The 22,311-nt window shown below is 36.7% G+C and overlaps 1 protein-coding gene and 1 non-coding gene across 7 annotated transcripts in view; both read left to right on the forward strand.

Moving 5' to 3' along the window:
- The window catches only part of NOL4 (nucleolar protein 4), a 451,497-nt gene that overhangs the window by 315,760 nt on the left and 113,426 nt on the right, over positions 1-22,311 (forward strand). For 5 of the 6 annotated variants that reach the window (XM_065935126.1, XM_065935125.1, XM_065935127.1 and 2 more), the window contains one exon: positions 11,066-11,179. The exons of the other annotated variant lie outside the window; for it this stretch is intronic. In XM_065935126.1, the coding sequence (XP_065791198.1) occupies positions 11,066-11,179 (114 nt within the window). The remainder of the gene's footprint in view (positions 1-11,065; positions 11,180-22,311) is intronic. 6 annotated transcript variants of the gene reach the window in all.
- On the forward strand, positions 15,609-15,680 carry TRNAC-ACA (transfer RNA cysteine (anticodon ACA)). The gene has a single exon. It is a non-coding gene; the product is annotated as a tRNA-Cys (tRNA).

The following is a 22,311-nucleotide window of genomic DNA, read 5'->3' on the forward strand; positions in this document are numbered from 1 at the left end:
ATGAAAAGTGAATTAAAGTGCTTCTTTAAACTAAACATTTGACCAGAAATATCATGAGCCCTCCATACAAGACCTTGATTAGAAACTTTATATCTGTGCAGCCACTATTATTCACAGTAGTCTTTATGCATTGTGATCACAACTGTGCCGGTTTCTCTCTTTGTGACCAATTAACTTAATTAAAGCTAATTAGCAAACACATTTTGTTTGAATTCCCCACCTGCTAGTTGTACCATTTTTTGCCCTCTCTTTTATAGATGTCATCTACTATCCCCCAGGATACTTCTATAACATCTTCTAAGTTCTTTCTTCATAATATTTCTTTCTAAATTACATCCTAAAATACTTTTCTTAATAACTGATAGCTAATGTTCTATACTCTTAGTTCTTTAACTTTCTCAATTTCAATGAGCTTTACCTCAGTGAGTATTACCTCAGTCATTATTCGTATGGGTATACCTTAGTCTTTGATTTCTCTCAAGCAGCCTGCACAAGCTATGTTAAAAGTTTTCACAGTCATGTAAAATGTTTTAAGTATCCTCTGCTGTCTTTACAGAGAAAGAGTTCTGGTCTTACTTGCTCTGGATCACCCTGCTACTTCTGCTCCCTATAACTTGACCTCCTCCGGAACATTGCTTCTGTGACCATCCCAGTGGTCATCATTTCACTTTTCCCCTTTTCTTATCTTCTGCCTTAAAAAACTCCCCAGATTCCAAATACATATAGATATTGAAGTTAATGGCTTCTATAATCTTTCTTTGAAGACTCAATGAGTCTATCTTTCTTTGCCGTGTTTCCTGAATGATTATTTTATACTCAGAAATGATACCTGTTACCTCTGCCTCCACTGATAGTCCCTTATTTCAGTGAGCTGTCATTCTCAGCACTATATTGAATTACTTCTCATGAAGATCTCATGACCACCTTTGCACCAAATCCAAAAATTGCATCCTCATCTATAAATCACCCTGTTTTCTTAAGACGTTTTTCCTGTTTCTACTCATGTACTTTTTTCTTGATTTGGGGCACTGCTGAAGTTTCTGTGTTTGGCCATGGACTGCACATTACTGTCTCCACAGCTGCAGAGATCTGCCCCCTTATAGACTTCTCTATTGTCTGTCAAAGTGAGGGCTTCCCAGGTGGCACTAGCGGTAAAGAATCCACCTGCCAAGCCGGAGATGCGAGTTCGATTGCTGGGTCAGGAAGCCCCCTGGAGAAGGAAATGGCAACCCAATCCAGTATTCTTGCCTGGAGAATCCCATGGCAGGCTATAGGCCATGGGATCATGAAAGAGGTGGACGCAACTTGATAACTAAACAAAAGCAACTCTCAAAGTAGAGCCCAGTCATATACAAAGCCTTGATATTTCATTCCACATCTCAGTCAGATGCTAGACAAATGTACTGTTATATCCTCACTGATTTCTCTATATTCTCTATCACCCATTGTCTCTACCCATTCTGATCTACCTCGTCTACCAAATCACCAGCAAATTCCTCTTGACTTACCTATTTCCAGCAGTTAACCCACTGTTGTCATTCACACCAAAGTTCATAAACTTGGAATGATGCCTGACTCTCTTTATATTTATGACTTGCATCCTCTCACTGACTAACTTCTATTTATTCTTCCTTTTCTGTCTTCCCCAAATCAGTCCCATAATTTTGAATTTTATCAGCTATCGTTTTATTTCTAGCTTCTCACGCATCTTGCATAATTCTTCTAACTCAACTTCCTACTTCCATCTTACACTCCTTCCCTACCCTCTATTTGCAAGGAGAGATAAAACTAGGACTTGCACCTGAAAATTCTGAAATTTGGGACCTTTTTCAAAAGTAAAGTAACATAAAATCATGAGCAAAAAATTGTATAGAAGGATGAGTATATATCTACAATTAGAAAAAATAACACAATAATTTTTTTAAAACAGAGAAATCTTGAAGACTCAAATCTTTTACTTCAGACATATCTTTAGACAATTCTCAGACACACTTATATATAAATAAACTTATATATAAATACTGATGCTTTTATTTTAATTTGTTTTCCCATTCCTACCTGTAATACTTACAACATCCAGAAACTTCAGTATTATTAGTTCCATCCAGTTGAAGAACCCTGGGGCCTGTACTTTATTGGCTTTACAATAAATTTGCCTTTGCTCTTGGAGTAATCTTCCTCAATTGTGGCTTTGATACTGTTGAATTTTTATCATCTCAGGAAAAATTCTAAATTTCTTATTACAGTGTTAGCATATGGCCTTTTGAAACTGAGAGACCTAAGTTGAATTCCTGTACAATTTTATGTGATGTTTCTGAGTCTCCATTTTTTTTTAAAGGAGAAGGCTGTTGGGGTATTCAATTGTATATTGTAAATAAAATGATCAGCATTTTATTAATAATAATTTATGATAATCTGGCCCCTTTCTACTCTTTCTTCTGATATGCTCTGTTATTTCCTTTAAAGTCTAGATCAGGGATCCCCAACCTCCAGGATCTAATCCGTGATGATCTTAGGTAGAGTTGATGTAATAATAATAGAAATAGCATGCACAATAAATATAATGCACTTGAATCATCTTGAAACCATCCACCCTCTAACTCCCCTGTCCATAGAAAAATTGCCTTCCATGAAACTGGTCCCTGGTGCTAGAAAGTTTGGGGACCACTGGTGTAGGTCATCACAGGGAACTGCAACTCTTGCTCTCACTGTGTGCTCTCTTGGTTCACTGATTTGTCCTGACTCAGGGTTCGTGGGTACTATTCTCTTTATTTACTGAAGGTATTTTATTTACTAAATATGTGCTAAATACATTACTAAAATGTATTTTATCTACTAAAATTGAAGAGTAACTAAAGTATAAAGAATACAGCCATCATAGCTTTCAGATTTACTCATCAATAGATCCTTTAGTTTAAGTATTATGTTGACCTGAGACTCATGGAATACCCTCATACACTCCACTCACCTTCCATCTACAAATACATACAAATCCTGAGTTTTAAAAAAAAAAATTACAATTTTTAAATGCCTCTATAAGCTCAGAAGAAAGAAAAGGAATTCTCAGGGCTTGAAATTAATAGAAAACTCTCAGCCAGAGTTGTAAGCCCTTAATTTGATAGGGTAAAAGACTAGGGAGATAGAAAACGTGACTTTAAGCCCAGACAGATTAGGGCTGGGGTTTGAATGCCAACTCAAGTTCAGGACATGTGGATTTCAGTTTGTTACTAGGCAGGAACATGAACTGAAAACTGTATATAAAGCTGGGACCCTGAAAGGACTGCCCTCTCATTAAAGAAGAATTATAAACATCAAATGATAGCTTCAAAACTGAAAAGAAAGTGAAGTTGCTCAGTCGTGTCTGACTCTTTGTGACTCCATGGACTGTAGCCCACCAGGCTCCTCCATCCATGGCATTTTGTAGGCAAGAGATCGAACCTGGGTCTCCCACATTGTGGGCAGATGCTTTACTGTCAAGGCCACCAAGAAATCCCATTTCAAAAACTGAAATGATGGGCATTATAGATATTGAAACTAGAGCCTTATTATATGGGTTAAACATCAGATAAGATGATTCAGCCAAAGAGAAAACCAATAAACTGGAACACAGAACTATGGAAATTAATCACAGAAAGGAAAAAAGAGAAGGAGAATTTAAAAAAGGAGTTTACCTGGGCACTAGAATGATATAGATCTGGTAGACATTCCAAAGGAGAAATTAGAATGAGTACAACATTAAAACAAATAAGGAGGAAGAAGTTTTCAAAATTTACTAGACCATGAATACTAAGAAGAGAGAAATAGACCAGTTCTGGGCGGCACAAATAAAAACAAAGTCACACCTGTGTGTGTCAAGGCAAAACTGCAGGAGACCCAAGAAATTCTTAAATGTCACCAGCAAGAAACAAGAAATTATCTAAAATAGTATAACACACTGAACATAATTGCTGCTGCTAAGTCGCTTCAGTCGTGTCCGACCCTGTGCGACCCCATAGACGGCAGCCCACCAGGCTCCGCCGTCCCTGGGATTCTCCAGGCAAGAACGCTGGAGCGGGTTGCCATTTCCTTCTCCAACTGAACATAATACCTGCCCTCAAAATAGATGTCAGATGACAATCTTCAAAATACTAAGAAAAAAAAGTCTTCAATTTTTTAGAGAAGCTGCATTTTAATCTACAAATCAACACCCAACTAAACTCTACTTCCCAAATGAGGAAAAAAGACACTTCAGACTACTACTGAAATTACAATACCACTCACAAGCTGTCTCTGGATGACCTAAAATGCTCTCAAGAAAAAGGAGGCGACCCAGGATGAGACACTGAAAAATTAGCAGCAAGCAAATCTGAAGAAAAGCTCCCTGATTTTAGTCACTGGATCTTGGTTCCTAGCCGTGTTTTATCAGCTGTTACTTGTGGAGTTTGTCTCGCTTGTGCTTCAGAAACAAATAGCACTTATACGTGAAAACCAACAACATCTGAAATAACATGAAAACCCCTGCACAGTTTGTTACCTGGTCTCTGAGGAACATGATAAATGCAGTCTAATCTGAAAGTTCATTTCACTGCTCCCTTTTCTAGGAAACCCTTGTTGTCTCAATCTGTGAACTCCCAAGGGAACTAAATCCAATGTTTTTTATCTGTCGAATCCTCACTTTTGGCTAAGAGCAGCTTTAAATCTCTCTTTCTTTCATGTGCAAATTGTACTTTGTGGTAATTTTGTAGTTTTATTTTATCCTGTCTCATATTCCTGTTATTTATATATGGGCCTTAGCTCCCTAATAAGAAGTTACGTTTCTTGACTACTCTGCTTCTTCACTTGTTCATCTCTGTATCATCCACTGTGTTCTATAGTATAATTAGTTGCTTGTGAAAGCTGCTCAGTCTGTTGAATTCAGTTGAGTTAAAATTGTTGAATGAAGGATGAGTGGATGAATGGACATTCACCATGTGCTACTTTGTGGTAGAAATCAGTTGGGAGATAAGCTAATGTTTATTGTGTATGCTGTCTTTCCCAGTATTCTGCAACTGGCATTTCAATTTTAAAAACTACTAATAACTGATAACAAAATATTTAGTGGGATTAGTTTCCTAAAGAAGGCAGTCATATAACATTTGATTTTAATTCTCTTTTTAGTTCTTGAAACACTATTACAAAATATTTTTACCTATTTGGCAATTAGTGTGAATAGGTAGTGATATTAATTGTATGAATAGAATTTATATATAGTTTTAGGTTTCACAAATTAGGAAAAAAGATGCCATGATCCACAGTAACCATAAGTACGTTATACCCTATATACTAAGCATTGTACTAACTTAAGTGAACTCTATGATAATAGAGACAGTATTGATTTTGTTTATCTCCATATATTTAGACTTGGCACAGTACCTGAAATATAGAAAGTGCTCATGAAGTATATTTGTTCAATAAGCTAGTAAAGATATCAGCGACTTTATGTGCCTTACTTCATGGAATTCTAACTACTTCTCCCTGACACAGATATTATTTTTCCTATTCATAACTTACTGACTGAACCTTAATTTTACCATTCATAAAGATAAAATAATGATACGTGGCAGAATGAATGAGGCTCACAGAGATGAAATAGCAAAAGTGATCAGGCTGATTGCAAGGAGATGATTACATAGTAATCCAGGTCTTACTGACATAGTTGCTAAACTTTACTTTAGTCCACTGATGTCCATAGGTGAAGCTACCTGTTCAGAAGAAGGGACACCTTGGAAGCTGCAACTTTTTACACTGTAACAGTTATGTGTTGAGGCATGAGTATACCATTTGGGGATGATAGGATATGCATGTCATTCAAGCTGCAGAATTGTCAAATTATGTATTTTATAAAGTAACAAGATTGGAAGATATAATCTTAATTTAGGATGTAACCTACCTACACTCTGACTACGGAATCACTTGCTTTAATTATTTTGAAAAAACTCATTCACTTAAAATCTCGGGTGGATGTCTCAGCTGCTCTCAATCCAGCTTGTCTAATACTTGACTAAGCTCTAGTTAACACTAGAATGGAGATTATTGCCACAGTCTCCCATGAACATAAGCTTACATTCTTGATTTCTTTTTACTTTTTTATAACTTCCAAAAAAAAATCCTACCACATCCTAAGGGTACAGCAGAAGTTCAGAGAATTCTAACATTGTTTCAGTTTTAAGACTAAAAAATGGTGTGTGGCAGGTTTTACATGCATAAAGGAGGAAATACACACTTACTTTGTGCTAACAGCAATCACATCTTAAGTCCCCAATTAAAATGTGACTTTTTAAACTCCAAAAGCTCCACGTGACTGTTTAGCCATCTGTTTAATGAAACAGCCACTACGGATTTGGGCATAAATAATTATTACAGTAAGGACAGTGCTGAGGATAGTTCAAGTCATCCCAGTTGAGCATGACAGTTAATTATGAAGAGATAATTAGTGTGGGCTAGTTAGCATCATCTCATATCCAGGAAAGAAGTAGGTAACAAATCTCTGTCTCAGTATAGATCATATAGAGTGTATGATTATACACATTCTTGAATCATTTTTAAATTTTCTAAAATATACACAAAATAGTAGATTTACTGAGCTATAATCAGTCACAAGGAGAAGTATTATTTTCCATAAATTATCTACTGATAATATTTATCCTTTGCATTTGATTTTTCATTGAAATATTATTATTTCAAGTTATTACAATGAAAGCTTGTGTGTCTTAACTGGTGTTAGAAGGAATCTTCTGCATTTATCCCTGGTGGAACCCACGACTACAGCCCTTAATGTACTGCCAGGAAAACACTGAAGAGGTGATTTTAGAATAAGCTCTCTACAATTAAATGTGGCAAAGGAAAGGAGAGTTCCCATGAAGATGGTTCTAAGAACTCATACTATATAACAGTTTCAAATTTCTCTCTTAACACTGCTTTTATAAGGAACAAAATTGATTAATTTCCTTCTCACTGTCTTGGTCTAAGTACTTTTAAGTTGTGAAATAGATATTAGCTACATTATGGAGGAAGAATCAGCAAAATTCTTTCATATTTAGTAAAGTATAGCTGGGTACAGCATAACTGAACTCTCTGTGTATTGACCAGCATCAGCATTCATTACTAGCTCATCAGTATTAGAACCAAGGGGTTGTTTACCAGGACTGCCTTACAGGAGAAAAAGAACAAAAAAAGAATTTCTCTGCCTGGCTCCTCATTCTCATTTCGAGCATGAAACTAAGCTTTATTATGTTTCATGTACAGTAATATCTTGAAAGTTCTGTTTGCTCCAAAATGAAAATCTTGTGAATTTAGATTGCTTCAGTTTACAATTTGTCACTGAATTAAGTTCCATTTTATCATGCTATTAATGAAGAAGGGTTTTTAAAAATTAATAGGAAAATGTTTTATAAGGATTTTGACCACTCAAAGGTCTTTAAGGAGGTCCTAATATATTCTTTGTTTCAATACAAGATTGAGTTAGCTGTACATGGATCCCTCTATAAGAATGTGTAGTATTTAAGAGCTCTAGTTTTCTTTAAACTCATTGAGGCCTTAGTTTTAAAATGAGAATAAGCTTTACTAGGGAATATTATTCCAAATGTATCATCAGAATTACATATTAGTGTTTCTACATCATAGCTGTGTGATCTTGGGAAAATTATATAGGGATTTAATTTGGTTTTCTTTAAAAGAGTGATATAAGTAGTATATTTTTTCTTCAATGTTGTTAGGAAGAAATAAGATAATGAACCTAAGATTCTTGTGTTAATGCCCCCACAACTAAGCACTCAATATGAGTCAAGTATTATTAATATTTATCTTAAAATTAATTAGAATGAACAGGATTGGTGTTCTTCTTGGAGGCACATATTTTGTCTTTAGTTAGGATATTGTAAATGCCTTGAAAAACACATATATATCTATTAAACTGTAATAGAGATTTTATTCATTCATTCTGCCCTTGTCCCATGAGCTTATCAGTTGTAATTGTAAACAGATGCCTAAAGAACTATTTTTAGTATGCTTATTTTTAGTTGAGCCAAGAGTTTATATGTAAGCATTTCTCCTAAAATATTTTATATTAATAATGAATTATGTAAAAGTACTAAGTAGACAACAGAATTTAGGAGAGTGGAAGAGATGAGAATTGCAGTACGTAAAACCTGGATTCTATTTCTAGTTCAGAATTAGGCAGAAAAGTTTCTTCAGACTTTAAAGAAGCTTGCATTCAATGATCACCATGGCCATTTACAGTTATCAGATTATGATTCTACAATAAACTCAGAACAACTAATTTCAAAAATTGTATTGTTTAACCTCTGGCCATGTCTTATCACATATCTTGGCTTCTACTCATTGCTTCCTCTTAATAGGAAAGAGTACATGATTGCTTTATCTTGCAGTTAACTTTTTCCCCAAAAAATGAAAGGTTATCCAGTGACCTTAAAAAATATCTCGTCCTACTCAGCCAGGACATTATTCTAGTTTCTGAGAAAACCAAATAAATATATCTGGGAAAAACCCAACTCTATCATTTTCTCCAGTAAGGAAACTATATAAATTATTATACACAATAACTTACACTGTTCTAGTAAAAGTCATTTCCCATTTTAAATATTTAAAAAAATAGAATTTGAGAGGAAATTCTACCAGCTAATTTTACTTCAAAAGATGTTTTACCTTGTGTCCTCTCTTTTCTACAAACTTGAATTTATTTAAGGGATGTATGTATTTATTACTACAATTTAATCTGCTTAATGAAGCTTCATAGTGTTATATGGACTTCCCTGGTGGCTCAGACAGTAAAGAATCTGCCTGCAATGCGGGAGACCTGGGTTTGATCCCTGGGTTAGGAAGATCCCCTGGAGGAGGGCATGGCAACCCACTCCAGTATTCTTGCCTAGAGAATCCCCATGGACTGAGGAGCCTGGCAGGCTACAGTCCATGGGGTCGCAAAGAGTCAGACACAACTGAGCAACTAAGCATAGCACATAGCATTATATATTCCTAATTTTGAATAGAAATACCAGGTAAAAAGAATAAATGAAATGGATGAAGAACTTTCATAGAGACTGCTGATACTCTGCTTTGCTTTTGTTAATTCAGTGTCTAGAACCAAATGAAGTGTCTAAGGATGTAGTTTATACAGGTATGAACTTTCACTTCTAGTATTTGAATAATGCTAGCTACAGTCAAATAAATGATTTTTTAAAAATAAGAGAATGTTCTTATTCCCATTTTTCCTATGACCTCTTTGCCTCAAAACATAATTCATTTGAGAAGGACAACATTGTATATCCAATTCCCATGAAGTTTAGAGTATAATTTTGAACCACACTATGGCCGTCATTTAATGAAACACTGATTTTTGTAGCTGAATATATTTTCAGTTCTGAGCTAGACTTTCTTATCCATATTTAGCAAAGTGCAGAATAAAATGAAACAATATTCATTTTGAAATTACATATATATCCTTCATGACAGTTTAAAAATTTTAAACGTTTACCGCACTTGACCCTCTCTATTCCCAATCCAGAATCCTGGCTTTGTAATTTCTCTGTCAAAATATTTTTGCTGCTTTCTTCCTGCTACCTATGGGGCCTCTTTCTTTTCTTTCTGTTGGAAAATTCACATCCCGAGGATCCTAACGCTTTACTATCAGAGTTGTCCAGCCAGTGTTTCCACCATCTCACAGGGTTAGCAAGTGGAGACTGTACCCCATACCTTTCCTACCTTTTGTCTGCAGAGGCCACTTTGGAGCTGGAAGCCTGGGGAAGTTGGCTGAGGTAGCAGCAGAAATTTCTTCCTAGTTCAAGCAAGGTCAAAGCCTGGTCTCTTTCTGCACTGAACAAATGCTACTGAGGACTATCCATTTAAGCACCGTGGGTTTGAATTTAGCTGTTGTAGATTATTGTTTGAGATAGAAGTGCTGTGGTTCAGTTTGCTAAAGCACATGAGACATGCCAGAGTTAGCAAAATGAATCAAGTCCAATAAAGGCATGCTCACGTTCATTTACAAAAATAGTTAAAAGGTCCCTATGAGTTTGGTGGCTTCTAATAAATATGTGTGGTATCCACATGTAATTTGGATGGAGGCTTTGAAAACCTGAGATAGCATGCCATTACATATGCTAGTTTCCTAAAAGACTCTTTTTTTGTGTAATTTCATATTTTGCTGTCTCACTTGACTCAATTTTTCTGTATTGATATCTTCTTATCTACCATTTGCTTGTCTTACTTTTTAAAAAAATACTCAGTGTCATTAAGTACTTCATCTTTCAGTTAGATAAATTTGCATGTAATTATGGGAAAAATGGAAAACTTTTCAGATTATCATGGATAATATGGAAAATCACTAACAATTTGTACCTAATTAGGAATTTAGGGGTTTAGTGAATTTCTATGAGCTACACAGAAGATGGATTTCCAACATGTACCCATTAGATTATTGATATTAACACATTATTTTATAAATAAAACATGTAGGCACATACTCATCTCACGTCTAGAACACTGAATTTTTGTTATATAAAAATTGTTTTAGGCCTGAATTCTCAGTTTGTTTTTAAGCTAAAGTAAGTTTTTTCTAAAAGGATTTTATTTGCATCAATTGTGTCACAACTTAGCCTATAAATAGTCGTAATATTTCATGTTAAGATGGTTTGACATGGTCAGAGTGTCTGTCAGTTTTTCCAACTGTTTCAGCCCTGTCACTTGTTTTGTTTTGTTGTGCATTGTCATAGGTTATAAGAGAAATAAAGGACTCATTTTCTTTACAAAACCCAGTCAGGAATTTTCCACTGCCTATCCACACTCAATGGCCCAGACTAAACACTTGTGACAAAGGAGCTATGGGAATGAATGATGGATCTGTAGTATCTCTAGCCTTACCTCTAACTAGCTTTCATTATTCATCTTTGAGATTTCCATTTCCTATCAAAATCAGTTCAGTTGGATTAAGTTGATACTCTTGCACGTCCTATGAGATCTTCTGAGCATAGTGTTGGTCTCTTAATGATACTGTTAATAATTTGTTCATGTTCTTTTCTCTCTTTTTTTTTAGTCTCGACCTATTCCTTCCCACCTTACTTCAGCAGTTGCTGAGAGTATCTTGGCCTCAGCTTGTGAGAGTGAGAGTAGAAATGCCGCCAAGAGGATGCGCCTGGATAGACAACAGGTACTGAGGAGTCTTCGGGTCTGGCGACTATCAGCTGTTGCAAATATGGTTAAGTTAACCTGATTTATGAAGAAGAGCAAAATCTCTGGAATGGATTTGAAGTCCACAGAGAGATTGTTTTTCTGTCTGTGTGATAGGAGTTGAAACTTGAAAATACATGTCCGTGAGACCAGTGGAGATGCAATGACAAAATTTCTCTGATGAAAAATGGACAGTTGTAAAATTAATGAGCTATAGTTCTTTTTAGGATCCAATTTGAAGTCTAGTGACTTATTTAAATAAGAGGCTTGAACTGATCATTTACAGTAATATCATAAATTTACCTGGGTCTTTTATGATAGTGACCTGATTGTGCTCTTTTTGAGTGGAAGTGAGCATCTCTTTAATTTCCTCTGGTCCACTGCCAAATTTCAATAGGTTATGCTGGGAATGCAGAAAGCACAATATAATCCTGAAGGCTAGAAAGTCTTAAAATGGGGTATAAAATAATGAAAACTACATCCTGCACTTACATTCTCATTAACAAATAGTTTGCTGTATAGCCATTAAGTATCATCTATCTACATCTTTTTTCTAAGGCTGTATATTCATGTAGGACAGATGTGTACTTTTTGTGCATTGTTCATTGATGTTTTGCTCAGTTTTTCTCTAGGTTTATCTGCATCTGTCTGTCTCCCCTTCTCATGTCTGGAATGTCTTTCTTTCTCTATTTCCTTTTTCTCCCTAGCCCTCTTTCATAATCATCAATAATAAAGACTAACTTATAATATATAATTTTAAGTGCTATGTATAAAATATTCTATATTCTGACTTTTAAATTATTTTTACAACAAATATCTGGGAGTTTCATATTTCTCATTGAGGCTGGGATAAGGAGACTAAATTATCAGCCCAATTTTGTTTTGCCTGTGAGCCAATGAGTTTCAAAGAAAATAGAAAAAAAAATTTCCATTCCAGACTTAATATTTTAAAATGTTTTAGAATGATATTATTTTAATTGTATGTGTTTATCCTTAATATGGCTTGTACCAGTACTTATAAGCAATGCAAAAGATGAAGGCTTTAGTTAAATTTAAAATGGGGTATTAGCCTCATGATAAAATATATATATATAAATGCTGATTTGGAATTTACTATTCATTCTTTGCCAAACACATTTATTCACATATACATGTCCTCAGTAGAGATTTTCTCATGATTATATCTCTAAAATTTATCTTGCTTAAAATAAATTACAACCCAATATACAACATCCAGTTTAACATAGTGATTAAGATTGTAGTCTGGATTTAGATACAACTGATTTTGATTCTCAACTGTACCCTTATTTACTGAGTGATCTTCATCAAATTATTCCCATTTTCTGTGTTTCAGTTTGCTCATATGTAAAATAATAGTAAAGTACTATTCTTAATAGGGGTTTGTGAGAACCCTGAATGTTAGATTTATGTTAGGTACTTAGCAATTTGCCTGGCACATGGTAAGCATCAAACATTTCAGCCTAGGAAAGGTTATTTTAATTGATGTTCTAGCTTTTCTGTCATTGCATCGGTATCAGTAAAACTATAAAGAAGCATTAATAGTACTCTCTCAGATGTAGGAGTTTTTTTGAAGTCAAACTAAGTCCATTTGAGCAAAGGTTATTCTAGAAATCAGAGTGGCAGCTTGTTGGGATTGAAAGGATTCTCCTCGTCAGTTCGCACGTGCCTCACCCAGTCTGCACTCTAGACTGCCTGAAAGGTGTGTGTGCGTGCACGTGTTCGGTCATGACTCTTGCTGACCTCATGGACAGTCTCCTATGCCCATGGACCCTTCCCAGGAAGAATTCTGGAGTGGGTTTGCTCCCCCAGGGGATCTTCCTGATCCAGGGATGGAACCTATGTTTCTTGTGCCTCTTACCTTGGCAGGCAGATTCTTTACCACTGTGTCACCTGGGAAGCCTTCCCTGAATCATATATGGAGTATCAATCATATATGCAGTTGTTATAAAAATTAGATGACTGATTCACATTATATACTGCCTATGATCTCCTTTTACAATATCCCAAAAGCCTGATCATCCACCAATATTTGGCCAAATCACTTAACCCCTGTTGGCCTAATCTGTGAAATAAAGGGTACACATATAATACTATTTCTCTTTACTGTGAATTCTGTAGATTTCACTTAGCATGCCACACTAAAGCTTCAACTAATGGATTCTATACTTTTACCAAAGCATGGAGATGTGGGGGAGGAGGCTCTCCTAATTGGATCTAAACACTCTTTGCTTAAGTAGAGACAGCCAGAGTTCTTTCGGGTGTTGGCAACGACATCATAGTTTCTTAGGCACGTTCTTAACCCAACTCACAATTCTTAGAATTTGCCAGTGACTCAGAAATTCTTCATTGTGCCCCTGGCTTTCTGTGGGCACTTGAAAGTTCAAACATGAGACAATTAAAATCTAAATGCTGTTCATCCACACATATGACTATTTGTTGCCTCTGGTTAGCCATGCATAGAGCTGTAATTATATGTGTCCTTCAGAGTTTATGAAACTTGATAAATTAATTGGCCTTTATAAAGCTCTTTGAGCTATGAACATGAAAGGTACTATGGATGTGTTAGATACTTTATTTCATATGTCCACCTTGCCCCAGGATAGTGTGTGCGCAGGGGGAGCCTCAGGCCTGAAGCAAGCCAGTGGCAAGGGCAGGAGCCTGCTGCCTTGTCAGCAGTCAGATAGCACAGGGCTAAGGTCAGTCCCCAGTGTGTTACAGAATATGGTCAGCATTTATTTTCTTTTAACATGAAACTCTGGAATTTCTATGTTACCTGGGAAATCCTTCCTCACTTTGGCAATTCAAAAAGATGGGCAGACTCAGGCTTCACCTGTCTAATTCTATGCCATAGCTCAAATTAAAAGATTGTCTTTTTTCTGTGTTATTTATATATTATTTAACTGTGTATGCACTAAGTCGCTTCTGTTATATCTGATTCATTGCAACCCTGTGGACCGTGGCCCACCAGGCTCCTCTGTCCAGGCAATAACACTTGAGTGGGTTCCCATGCCCTCCTCCAGGGTATCTGCCTGACCCAGGGATCAAATCAGCTTCTTTTACATCTCCTGCATTGGCAGGCGGGTTCTTTACCACTAGCGCCACCTGGGAAACCCATTATTTCACTACCATTTCCTTAAAAACAAATCCATGTCAATATTTTCGGTTACACTTCATCTCACCAGAGAGATAGGCATAAAGTGAGAGAGATTAGAACCAGCCACTTGTTGGTCGTTTATCTCCCATCTGTGTATTTTCCTCTTTTTGAAGGATGATATATATTTTATTTCTAGGCTTGTTGAAATCTCAGATTATTGTGTGAGGGTCCTCTTGTTTCTTATCCCTATTTAGTTCTTTCAGTTAAACTGTAGTTTTATAGAAGGAATCACAGAATACCAATGGTCAAGGGCCTCCTTGGAAGATCCAGCCCTCACGAAGGACAATGCAGGATGAGTACTGGGCGACAGTTTTTGTGGTGACTGGGACAGATAGGAAATCAATGGTAGACTGTGATGTGACACCTTTGACTCTATTGGAAGGAACACTCTAGGGGAAAAGGGGAAATGACATGTTAGCTGCTTGTGACATAAAAGGTGAGAGAGCAGGGGAAAAAATACTGTAAACTCATGTATTTCTGAGTCATGTATTACAAAACAGAAAGTCCTTGTTAGTAAACCAGCAGGAAAACATTGGCCGAAGATCGGAAAATATTTAGTAAGTCTGGAGTTCCTGCTGCTCTGTTCTCTGTAGTGCTGGTGAATATGACTTGTACATCGTCATGATTTTTCCTTTGTTAGCGGACTAATGATTGGGCATGTTATTAAAAGAAATGCAGGTAATTGTAGCCCTCAAGGTAGAAGATTCAGCCACATAAGCATAGTGGCAATGTTTCGTTTTGTTGTGCATGTATTTGGGAAATATCTGACACAATGGATTCAAGATAGTTTCTGAGACAGGCCGGTCTCCTTTCCTGTTTCCTTCTGCATGTCCTTTTGATAACATTTACAAAATTCTACAAATGCATAATCGAAAGTCATATTTTTCAATAGACTTTTATGCTTAAATGTAAATATTGTGATAGTAACTGAGATAGAGCTTGAAACCTGTTTCTGTGGTTTCAAGCTTCCAGCCCACATTCTCCTACCCCTACTCTGTCATCCTCAGCTGTTAGTCAACTTCTAGCATTTATCTTTATTATATACAGTGGTTTTGGAGAAAGAAAACTGTGTCTTTGAGTGTTCCAACATGTTTCAGTATGGCCCTTTCATCCAAAGGAGAATATATACTATGTAAGAGAAACAAAGTACCACCTACAGTATAATAGTTACTTGAATATATTATATTTCCTCTGTAACACAATGTGATTTTAAATAATTGAGATAGAAGAAACTTCCCTGGTGGCTCAGATGGTAAAGCGTCTGCCTACAATGCAGGAGACCCAGGTTCAATTCCTGGGTAGGGAAGATCTCCTGGAGAAGGAAATGGCAACCCATTCCGGTACTCTGGCCTGGAAAATCCCATGAATAGAAGAGCCTGGTAGGCTACAGTCCATGGGGTTGCAAAGAGTCGGACACGACTGAGCGACTTCACTTTTCTTTCATACTTCCTAAGACATCTAACTGTAGTAGGTCTTATTTTCCTCATTAGTACTAATATTAAGAGCAACAGCAATAGCAAGAACATATATAGGTGCAGCACTGTGCAAGGATAGTTGTAAGCCTATTTTATGTAACTGTCATGACTTTTCATGAAGGGGAGACACTGGGGCTTAGTATTCTTAGGTCAGAGTTCCTCAGGATAGATCCCCACTTGAACCCAATCTTTGTGCTTTCTAAAATTATGCTAAAGGACTTCCCTGGAGGTCCAGTGGTTAAGACTTCACCTTTCAATGCAGGGGATGTGGGTTTGATCCCTGGTCAGTGAGCTAAGATCCCACATGCCTAGAGATCAAAAAACCAAAACATAAAACAGAAGCAGTTTTGTAACAGATTCAAGAAAGACTTTTAAAATGGTCCATATCCAAAACTCTTTTTAAAAAAATCATGTGTATAGTAGTAACATTAAAAAAAAAAAACTTTTCAAAGAAAAAGAACTTTTCAGATATGCAGGCTTATTTTTTGATAATTTAAAAATAAAGAAATGTGTAGAGAAGAAATACAATTTACTAGTAATTCCATTTTTCAGTTTTAGAGTATGATTCTTTCTACTACTCTTTGTATGCAAAGCTCCCTGCTTTAAAAAGCAAAATAATATCACAGTGTATCCTTCCACTTAATGTTATGAATATTTACTATATCTCTATGACTGCAACCATGAAATTAAAAGATGCTTGCTCCTCGAAAGAAAAGCTTTGATAAAGCTAGACAGCATATTAAAAAGCAGAGATGTTACTTTGGCAACAAAGGTCCGTCTAGCCACACTTACGGTTTTTCCAGTAGTCATGTATGGATGTGAGAGTTGGACTATAAAGAAGGCTGAGCGCCAAAGAATCGATACTTTTGAAATGTGGTGTTGGAGAAGACTCTTGAGAGTCCCTTGGACTACAAGGAGATCAAACGAGCCAATCCTAAAGGAAATCAATCCTGAATATTCATTGAAATTACTGATGTTCTCTGAAGCTGAAGCTACAATATTTTGGCCATCTGATGTGAAGAGCCGACTCATTAGAAAAGACCCTGATGCTGGGAAGGTTTTAAGGCAGGAGGAGAAGGGGATAACAGAGTACAAGATGGCTGGATGGCGTCACCAACTCAATGGATGTGAGTTTGAGCAAGTTCCAGGAGATGGTGAAGGACAGGGAAGCCTAGTGCGCTGCAGTCCAGGGGATTGCAAAGAGTCAGACATGACTGAGTGAATAAACAACAAATGTAAATTTATGGGTTATTTTTAAAAGCCACTTAATACTCCATCACGTAGTATATCCTGAATTATTAAGTATTGATTTTATTATTTCTACCATAATTTTCTTGTGAAAAGGATGTCTTGCCAATTATTTCTTTAGGATAAATTATGAGAATTGGATCAAAAACTAGCAAGGTTTTTAAAACTCTTCATAAATGTAAGGTCCATGCCCTTAATTTCTACCATATTCTTATAAATAATAAGCATTTTTGCTTGTTTTATAAACATATGTCTATTAAAGCTTGTTTTAACTTCTAACAATCTAGGAATCTTTGATTCTTTTTTAACTTATTTGGCTGTGCCAGATCTTAGCTGTGGCATGAGGGACCTTTGATCTTCATTGCTACCTGCAGGATCTTTAGTTGTGGCATGTGGAATCTAGTTTGCTGACCAGGGATTGAACCCAGGCCCCTTGCATTGAGAGTATGGGGTCTTATCCACTGGACCCCCAGGGAAGTCCCTGGGAACCTTTGATTCTTAATGATTCCTAAACCTTTCAAATGTAGCTTGTCATTTTTACAATTAACGCCTTGACATGCCCTACTTTTAGATCCTGCAATGTAATTTATAGTTAATATAAACTACCTGATGTGAAGAGCTGACTCATTGGAAAAGACCCTGATGCTGTGAAAGACTGAGGGCAGGAGGAGAAGGGGACACCAGAGGATGAGATGGTTGGATGGCATCACCGACTCAATGGACATGAGTTTGGGTAAACTCTAGGAGTTGGTGATGGACAGGGAGGCCTGGCGTGCTGTAGTCCATGGGGTCGCAAAGAGTCAGACACGATTGAGCGACTGAACTGAACTGAAACTATCTATGCTTACAATTTAAATATATTTGTATAACATCCTGATCTTAATGTGTAAATGCATTATTTATTTAAGTAGTAATACATAATCTAACAGGCTTCCCAGGTAGCACTAATGATTAAGAACCTGCCTGACAGTGCAGGAGATGTAAGAGATGTGGGTTCGATCCCTGGGTCGGGAATATCCTGGAGGAGGGCATGGCAATCCACTCCAGTATTCTTGCCTGGAGAATCCCATGGTCTAAGGAGTCTGGCAGGCCACAGTCCATAGGGTCGCAAAGAGTCAAACATGACTAAAGCAACTTAACACACACACATACACACACACACATAATCTAATAACATGTACTTTGGTGTGGAAACCTGGGGTTCCACATCACTAGAAGATACAATGAGCCTTCCAGGTGGCTCATACACTAAAGAATCTAACTGCAATGCATGAGACTCTGGGTCAGAGAAGATCCCTGGGCTTGATCCCTGGATCAGAGAAGATACTTAGGGAAGGGAATGGCTACCCACTCCAGTATTCTTGCCTGAAGAACCCCATGGACAGAGAGCCTAGAGGGCTATCGTCCATGGGGTTGCAAAGAGTCAAACACAAGAAGATACAATAAAGTCATCAGCTGCTTCTACCTGTCCCTCAAATCAGTGAGGCAAAAGCAGCTTTGATACATGTGTGTCGTGGATACTCAGAACACTTTATGACATGAACTTTCCAAACATTTTAAAACTATTGGTAAAGTTCCAAACAAACTATATAGCACAATACTCCTTTGATTTACATGGTAGTGTATTCCTGAAACAATTCAAGGTGTATTTTAAAGCATGCATAAAAACATTTGTATACCTAAAATGAAATTAAACTTTAGGCTCAGTAAATCCTATTCAGGTCTCACCTGCAAACAGCAGGACTTTTTAAAACTCATGTGGGAACAGAGACTGTTCTCAGTCATTTGAGACTGCCTAGAGCATGTCAGAACTTCCCATAAGCTTGTCTGCCCACTTCCTGTATCACCTAATGTGTGTTTTCCATATGTCCCCTAGGGGTGGTAATACTCTTTGAGAAGTACTGCTATGCACAGACTAGTCTAGGATTTGAATACAGGAATGAGAATAATAAATTCTCAGATCTATTCCTTGATAACGAACTCATAACTCAGTAACTCCCATTTTGAAGAGACTGACCTAAAGGTTCAAAACCCACAATTTCCCATATATTTGTACTCATTATATCAAATGAATTCTCCCTCCATCTTTTTCTACCTTTTGTCTACTTTTTGGTTTTAAAATTCACCCGAGTCTGAAAGTAAAAATTGCATACTTTAAGATAAAAATAACCAGGCCCTTTAGTTTAATTTTATTTCTTTGAAAGAAGGAAGTAATTGTCAATGGCCATAGCAATTATACCCCTAGTCAAAAAGCTAAGCCACATATGATTTATAATTCCAGTTGTATTCTTAAAGTGTAATTCCATTTTGTATTCATCATTCAACTATTTTCAATATCTCCTGAGATTGCAGTTACATCCTTTTCTAATTTGGAAGTCACCATCAATTAAATTACCATGTTTAACATTTACAATAGGGACACCATGACACATCCAACAGTTTGCTACAAATATCATGCCACAAAAAGACAAGGCTCGAGAATCTTCAAATCTGCATGTTTTCATCACTTGCAACCATGCATAAATATGCTCTTGCACAGGCACCACTGGAGGATGTGGCTAGGTGTATCCTGAAGCATCTACTCACTCTCTACTCACATGGTGTCTAAAATGCCTGGCAGGGTTTAGTAAATAATAATTCCAAAGCAAAGGAGGTCTTTGCTATGTGGGAAATAACTAACATAAGTGGACAGATATTGAACCGTGATCTTATTTCACAAGCAAGTGAATTTGTCACAATGGACAAATTATTAAACCCATCCAGAAAACTTGGAGACATTCTTACTACTGCAAACCAACTATCATACCTCTATTATACCAGAACAGACTTTGGGAATGGTTATAATTGCATTTTAAAACAATTAAAATAAGGAAATATGCATTTCCATTTTTATATTTTTGTAAACATAGACATTTAATAAACATAAAAACTAAGGAAAAGTAAATATATATATACCAAATGTAAATGTTGACTGAGCTTCCCTCGTAGGTTAGTCGGTAAAGAATGCGCCTGCAGTTCAGGAAGTGAAGTCGCTCAGTCGTGTCTGACTCTTTGCAGCCCCATGGACTATAGCCTACCAGAATCCTCAGTCCATAGGATTTTCCAGACAAGAATACTGGAGTAGCTTGCCAGTTCCTTCTCCAGGAGACCCAGGTTAAATCCAGAAGTCAGGAAGATCCCCTGGAGAAGGAAATGGCAACCCATTCCAGTATTCTTGCCTGGGTAGTCCTATGGATAGAGGAGCCTGGTAAGCTACAGTCCATGGGGTCGCAAGAGTTGGACACGACTTAGCAACTAAATCACCACAATGTTGACTTCCCTGGTGGCTCAAGACAGTAAAGAAGCCGCCTGCAATGCAGGAGTACGGAGTTTGATCCCTGGGTCGGTAAGATCCCCTAGAGAAAGGAATGGTAACCCACCCCAATATTCTTGCCTGGAGAATCCAATCAACAGAGGAGCCTGGCAGGCTTCAGTCCGTATGGTCACAAAGAGTCAGACACAACTGAAGCAGCTTAGCACTCACAGATATATGAAATATCACTTATAATTACAATGAATATTTACTATTCTCATTTAAAATTTGAGTTCTTTGTATACATTATTTGAGAAACAAGGTTAAAATCATTTTACTAAAATTTTTATTTGCTCTGTAGGGAAGAATATTTGACCTGTCTTCTGTTGGTATAGAATGTACCAAGATAACTGCTTTACAAATCTGTACTCTTCCAGCATTAGATTAATAACATAAATGGACTTCAAATGTGTTTTATTTCCAACTTGAGTTTTTATAGGATAAGTAAATGGTAGAGGTTTTAAATTCTTCTTTTCCCAAGGTTTTTTTAACTGCTCTAGGTCATTCCTTAACTATTTCGTGTAACTTTATCAGCAAGGAATATGATTAATAGGGGAAAATTAGTGCTATATAGCCCTAAAGTAGTTTATTCAGCAATTGTTCCTTATATAGAAGACATTTGCTTGGTACAGAGGCTACACAACAAGGATGGGGAACCTTTATTGAGACTTTACCAGGTAATAGGTTTATTTATACCATTTGCTACTGAACTGGTATTTTTATTCTCTCTTTGCAGCTTGATGAAGTATAACATTTTTCCTCTAAAAACTCACATTCTATTAAAGACAAGTGAAATCAGTGTGGTAAATGAAATTATAAGGGCATGATTAAATTGGTGTGAAAGCAAGAGGAGAGTGCTCCTATTTCTTCCAGGAGGGCTTCCCAGAGTAGGCAGTATTTGAGCCAGAGCTTGAGAAATAAAAGAGATTTTGAGAGACAAAAAAGTTAAACAATGATGCTCCAGACACATGGAATATGAACGTTTCCTGAATATTAAAAACAGTAATCTCCTGTGAGGGAAACTAGAGATTCTTGGGAAGACATAAAGGGAGGAAGTATTAGAGTGAAGGTTAGATTGTGGACATTTTAAGTGCTCTATTAAGTTGTTAAGTTGCCGACTCATGAACAACTCTTTGTGACCCAATGCACTTTGTAACCCTCCTGGCTTCTCTGTCCATAGGATTTCCCAGGCAGTTCTGGAATGAGTTGCCATTTTTTTTCTCCAGGGGGAATCTTCTTGACACAGGGATCAAACCTGCATCTCCTACATTGGCAGGTGGATTCTCTACTGCTGAGCTACCGGGAAGCCCTCTATTAAGTTATTTGGATTTTAAGTACATGCCAAGATGAATGGGAAGGAGAGTGGAATGTCTGATTTGGGGGAAGCTTTGGAACCCTAGGGACAATGAAATGTATCTGTACTGGGGCAAAGGAGAGGCCCCAATTCAGCAATAATTCCTTTCTCTACCACCTACATTTCAGATTTGCTATTTAAATGTGACAATATTTAAATTTGATCTAATGCCAAAAAGTAATTATGAAGACTAATCTGCTATAGGGTTTTTCAAAGTTACAAATGAGTGATTTGGGAGTCCCTACTCTTCCAGGCTGCAATGTTAGCTCAGCTAATGAGGAACCAGAGGTAAATGCTTTCCTATAGCTTCAACATATGTAACTATACACACAGATGATTATTCTTTCTATTGTAAAAATTTTCATCTTTTTTATGATGTCTCAAAAAACTAACATTATGATTTTCCTCAGTGACTTTCCATCTACTTTTTCTTAAATTGAGAATAAGGTTACTTCTGTAAAAATTTTCTTCTTAGTGTATGTATTTTCCTTCTATATTCATATGTCAG

Source organism: Muntiacus reevesi, chromosome 4 (genome assembly GCF_963930625.1).
Source record: "Muntiacus reevesi chromosome 4, mMunRee1.1, whole genome shotgun sequence".
Lineage (NCBI taxonomy): Eukaryota > Metazoa > Chordata > Mammalia > Artiodactyla > Cervidae > Muntiacus > Muntiacus reevesi.